This window comes from Chrysochloris asiatica, unplaced genomic scaffold (genome assembly GCF_000296735.1).
Source record: "Chrysochloris asiatica unplaced genomic scaffold, ChrAsi1.0 scaffold00078, whole genome shotgun sequence".
NCBI classification, from domain to species: domain Eukaryota; kingdom Metazoa; phylum Chordata; class Mammalia; order Afrosoricida; family Chrysochloridae; genus Chrysochloris; species Chrysochloris asiatica.
The window spans coordinates 9,938,582-9,944,652 of record NW_006408596.1 but is presented as its reverse complement, the minus strand read 5'-3'; the positions used below and the strand labels follow the sequence as shown (position 1 = coordinate 9,944,652).

General features: G+C 42.3%; 1 protein-coding gene across 1 annotated transcript in view; it reads right to left on the bottom strand.

The window, feature by feature from the left end:
• Nucleotides 1-402: 402 nt before the first annotated feature.
• Nucleotides 403-6,071, bottom strand: part of VSIG10 (V-set and immunoglobulin domain containing 10) — a 59,001-nt gene continuing 53,332 nt past the window's right edge. The window contains exons 6-9 of the mRNA XM_006865506.1: nucleotides 4,317-4,427; nucleotides 3,311-3,326; nucleotides 1,588-1,796; nucleotides 403-458 (exon numbers count right to left, since the gene is read on the bottom strand). Of these exons, the coding sequence (XP_006865568.1) occupies nucleotides 403-458; nucleotides 1,588-1,796; nucleotides 3,311-3,326; nucleotides 4,317-4,427 (392 nt within the window). The remainder of the gene's footprint in view (nucleotides 459-1,587; nucleotides 1,797-3,310; nucleotides 3,327-4,316; nucleotides 4,428-6,071) is intronic.

Sequence of the window (6,071 nt, the reverse complement as noted above, 5' to 3'; positions counted from 1 at the left end):
ATTCCTTTCTGAGCCACAGTAACCTAGAAAACCTGCATCGGAGCAAGACACTGAGACAAACCATGTGCTTTTGCCCACTCCTCCCTCCAAACCAAAGTCTGCCACAGTCAGTACGCCTGGATCAAGCTAAGAGTCACAGCAGAAGTGACAGCTCAGATGTTAATCCAGACTTGCCCCACACACTGCAGTCCCAAATCTTTTTAACATCGTTGAGAAGACTTACAGCAAATCACACCAATTTTTAAAAAAGGAAGCAAAAATGTGTTTCTCTTTTTTGCCAAGAGACCCACGAAGTTGATAATGCAAGACCCCAGCCAGGGGTGCAAGTCAAAGTCTAGGGAAAAGCTTGTCTTCAATTTGCTTCCCAAGCTTTTAAGAAAAGAGGACAAACAATTCTCTTCTTCAAACAGGCCCGTCTTCTTCCTGAACCACGCTGCTTTGCCGTTCACTGATGCCATCTGTAAAGGGAGGGAGGAAACAGAACTAGCTCTGCATCTCAAGACAGTGTCTTCCTATTTCCACCACTGGTTTTCAGTCATTTCAGTGATCTGTTGTTCTTCACTGGGAAAATGTGGGAGCTAGGTACCTAACTGGATTTCGCAGCAGAGCATTGAGGTAAGATAGGTATTTCTTCACCTGCCTTCTTTCCAGATCCTCCCAGACATGTATGAAACCATGCCTTTCTGGTTCCTCAAACTTAACTGTCCTTAAGTCTCACTTCATGTCCCACCTCTTCCATAAAGCTTCTCTGGACCAAACTACCCCTCAAGACTCCCATCTCTCACTGAGGTCCTGTCAGTTTTACATGCAGCATCCAACAGCCAATGAAATCCCTCCTTGCAACAGCTCCTCTCCGGCTCTCTCAAAGCATTGGCTCAATGTTGCTTCCATTTCAACTTTCCCCCTTGTTTTTATTGTTTGTTCTGAAAGATCTTGCGTAGCTCCCTGCATGCAGACATTGTCTTTTTTCCTAAACCTTACAATGTGCCGTAGGATTAGTGCTATAGGTGTGGTGCTGTAGGATTAGCACTGGACCGCAAGGATGGTTTGAATCGCAAGGTCAGCGATTCAAACTCGTCAGCTGCTCCTTGGAATAGGGTCGCTATGAGTCAAAACAGACTCAGCAGCACCGAACACCAACAACAGGATGCCAGTAAAGTCCCTGGGTGGCACAAATGGGTTGCTCTTGGTTACTAAACTGAAAACTTAGCACTGCTACCATACCCAGTGGCACCATGGAAGGAGAAGCTGGCAGTCTACTTCCGGGAAGAATTCAGTCAAGAAAACCGTAAGGAACTCAGTGCTACTGTGTTCCACATGGGGTTGCCAGGAGTCAGAACCAACTCATCAACAACGGGTTTGATTTTTTTTTTTTTTTTACATTGCCACTATTGTGCCTTTTCTAGAAGAAAAGTGTCCATGTAAATTTCATGTTGGTAGCTGTCCCCCAGATTCTCACATTCCAGATGCAGCTTTAACTAGTTGTCTTTTCTCAGCCTTTAACAAGCCCAAACTACCCCTGGGAGATTTCCTACTGGGACGTTCTCCACAGCTGATGAGAGGATTTATAAGGGGAAAAGTGCTTACCTCCCAGAGTTAGGAGCCCATTTCCCATCTGCTCCAGGTTCCCATTCACCAGGGCTGTCACTTGATGAATGTGGCCATGGGTGCGTGTTTTCTGTGGCAACTCTTCCCTCTCAGTTTCTTCTTCCTCTTCCTCTTCAGCAGCATCTTCCTCCTCCTCTTCTTCCTCTTCAGAATCCACCAAAACCATGACATCGCCCGTGTGTTGCCCCCTAATTTTCAAAAGTGAACAGTAATCAAGAAAATAGCCCATTTTTTCCAAGGCTCAGCCCTCACTGAATGGGAGACACTTGGTTTTGGGCCAACCCTTTCACAAGATGGGAAGTTCTTCATGCATGCAATTTGGTTAGGTCATGAGATGATGGTGTCATGGTAACCGTACAGGCAGAGGCAACATAGGTTGCTACAGAGAATCATGTCTTGGGCTGTTAAATTATTTCTCCCTCAAAAAGCACCCTCCCCTGCTGGTCAGGCAGCTGTCATGGTCCCCAGCACTTACCATTCCACTTCCCCTCACATGTGAGTGTTGATTCTCTCCGCTCCTATCCTGAAATGCCGACCCATGACTGACTTCTCCTCCACATCCTTTAAAGCCCAGGTAAAATCCTCTCCTCCCCTGAAGCCCTGAACTATAATTGCTTTTAGAGTCTGAGGCTGCCTCGCCAGCTAGACTACACATTTCTCATGGCCTGCTTCCGAGGAGCACTGGGTTTCCTTTAATCCTCAGGACCCCATCTGTTTAATGGGAGACATAGGCTCAGAGAAGGTTGGGTGCTTTTGTCCGGGGTCCCAGAGCCTAGGAAAGGCAGAGCTGAAATCTAATCCCAGGTTCACTAATTCAGAAACCTTTCCCACTCTGCCATGCTGCGGCCTCCTTCACCAGTCACCCTAGGGATGGCAGACTTACTGGGAGGGCAGCGCTCAAATACACAGGGTCTCATACAATTCCATCAGTATGAATGAGTAAAGAGAAGCTAGTTTTCCAATGAATTCTAGGAAAGAGAACTTTGCTCCCACCCAGAATCTGCTGGAACTACTGGGCTTCAAATCTACATGTCATTTTTATGCCTCAGGAAGACCAACAATGTGCTCAGACAGACTGAAAAATTAGGGTGACGTGTGTGCCTATTAGTCCTGGTGTGGCGCTGCAGCATAAGCACGAGACAGCTAACAACAAGGTCAGCAGTTCAAACCCACCAGTTGATCCTCGGAAACCCTATACAGGGTCACTATGAGTCGGAACCAATTCAATGGTACTTAGCGGAGCAAGTGTCACTACAGAAAAAGCATAGACTTTGGAATCAATTAGATATCGGACTTCCATGCAGGCACTAATGGGGACTTCTGGGGTGAGCCTGTAGAAATTACTTTATGTTGCTAACCTTCTGTCTCATCTAGAATGGAGATACCACACCATGACCCAGGAATATTAATGAAAACATTTATAATTATACCAAATGAGGCTTCCAGAGTCCTGGTGTGGCGCTATAGGATAAGCATTTGAACCGCGAGGTCAGCGGTTCAAACTCGCCAGCTGCTCCTCGGAAACCCTACGTAGAGGGTCCTTCAATGGCCTTTAACAACAATGAAGCCTCCAGTACAGTGACTACCACATGGTGACATGTCCCCATGGCCATTGCTATCATTAGTCTTATGGTAGGGAACCAAACGGCAGGACAGGCCACTAAGGAAAATGGGCTTTTGATTCGAATCTAGGAACACTCACCTGAAAGTGTTTCCTACTGAAAAGAGAAAGGGGGAGAAATTAATATCCATAACTTCCACGTCAGCCTCACAACAGCTTTTCATCAGTCTTAACACTTACATAAGAATCAACCAATGAGAAAAGCAACCCAACATTTAAAAAGGCAGAGTCCATGAAGAGATGATGGATCAACAAAAAGCAGCAGGCATATCAGTACAATGGGACCGTCTTCAGCCATCAAAAGGGATGAGGTTCTGAAACATGCCATGACAGGAATAAACCTGAAAACATACTAAGCCGCTTGTATGAAATATCTGGAATAAGCAAATTCATCCAGACAGAAAGTCAATTAGAGGTGACCAGGAGCTCTGGTAGCGTTGTGGTTACGAATCGGGCTGCGAACCGCAAGGTCAGCAGTTCGAAACTACCAGCTGTTCCATGGGAGAAAGATGAGGCTTTCTGCTCCCGTAAAGATTTACAGCCTCGGAAACCCTGTACAGGGTCGCTGTGAGTCAGAACCGACTTTACGGCACATAACAACAACAACTGTAGCCTTAAAAATGGTTAAATTGGAAATTTTCATGTTACATATATTTTATGACAAAGAAATCCCCTCCATCCCCAAGACACATTTGAAATCAATCTACCATGCAAAAGGAGTCCTGGTGTGTGGCGCTACAGTATAATGCGCTGGACCGCAAGGTCAGTTTGAACCACAAGGTCAACAGTTCAAACCCACCAGTAGCTCCTCGGAAACCTTATAGCAGGGTTGCTATGGGTCAGAATCAACTCAACAGTACTTAAAAACAACAATGTACAAAAGAATTAAAAAATGAGAAAACTGATCAAACACAGATAACAAAGAGTTCAGAGATGGTACTCAGAAACCTCATTATTACACACGTTGACTCAAATGAAGATGTGTATAGAATGGGACTTCAGATATGAGCATAATAGGGACTTAATTCTCCTACCCACGTCCTCTCAAGAATCCTGAAAGAGAAGTAAAGGATCCAAGAAGACCTACCTTTCCAGCAAAAACCTGGGCTGTAATACAACACAAGCCCGGAGAGAATGGCCAATCCCAGCAGAACAAGGCTCACAACAGTTCCCACAATTCCTCCGATGTTCAAGGGTTCTGCAAAAACAAATCACAAGTGCCTTGTCCATGCTATCTGCATGCAGCTCCAGAGAGCAGCACCTCCCTCAGATGCCCTGTGTCCAAGTGTGTGTTGCTTTTATGAACTGGACAAAGCATCCTTGTAAAACAAGATAAACAGCTTATCTCCCTAACTCAGACAGAGAGACTATAGGACTCAAATGAAGCACCCTATACCAAAAAAAACACTGGAAAGCCAAATTCTCTCTAAGTCTATCAAACATGAAGACTTCTTATAAAGGAATACTAATAGTGTAATTATTGCTGCTAATGATAACGATATAAGTGGAATGGAAGCCAAAAAACAAAAACAGACTCACACTTAACAGAAAACTTGATACATGACAGACTAATAAATCCTGGTGTGGTGCTGTAGCATAAGCACTGGACTTTAAACCACAAGGTGGGCAGTTCAAACCTACCAGGTACTTCTTGGAAGTCCTACACTTCTGGGAAACCCTACACAGAGTTGCTATGAGTTGAAACCAAGTTGATAGCACGTAATAGCAACAAGTGAGGAAAAGAGGAGCAATTCAGTAAATGGTCCTGGGACAAGTGATTATCCAAACCGGAAACCAAAAAAAAAAAGGCAAGTTGATTCCTACTGCACACCATTCAGAAAAATTAATTCCAGATGGATTAAAGATTTAAATTTAATAGATAAAAAACACATTTTTGAAGATATATGGGCAAATATCTTTATAATCTTAGAATGGGGAACTATTTCTTAAGATACCAAAATTGCTGATACTTAAGAAAAAAATTCATGAAATCAAATAAATTAAAATATGATAACAGTAAGTAATCAAAAGATACTTTAAAGGAAACAAAAAAGTTATTAAACTAAACAGTGATATTTGAACCACATAAAACTAAAGAACTACATTATCTATAAGGAAAACCCAAGGAAAATGTCATAAAAAAAAAAAGAGCTCAGTTTTCTCTATAATTAGGCCAACATGAGATTACACTTTTTTTTTCAACACCCATTACTTTTAAATTATGAGCTTATCAATGAAATTTTGAAATCCTGCTAGTAAAAATAATAGAGTTGTACTGGAATGCAAAGTTGGTTTGAACCAAAAGGTCATCAGTTCAAGCTCACCAGCTGCTCCTTGGAAACCGTATAACCGGGTCGCTATGAGTCTGAACTGACTCAACAGCACTTAACAATAACAAGAAGAAAAAAATGCAAAAATGGAAAAAGGATACAAACACTTTGGAAAACAATTTGGTGTTGTCTCATAAAAATGCATATATCCTATAAAGCCTCCTCATTCCTACTATTTGTATATATTCTAGAGAAACATTCTGCATAAGGAGCTGGATAAAAAGACAACCGCAAAAACACTGCTCATCGTTATAAAAACATCAGAAACAACTCGCATGTCCATTACCAGGAAAATGATTGATTTAGTTGTGGGATAATAACACAGTGGAAAATCATATAACGTGAATAGGTATAAAGTACGATTACACACATCATCATGAATAAATCCGAGAAACAAAACATGGAGTAAAAAACAAATCACAGAAAACGAGAAGTGCAAAGTAACAACATATATATTTTTGTTAAGTTAAAAAATAATGTGTTAGGAATAAATACCTATGTTATAAAAAAAA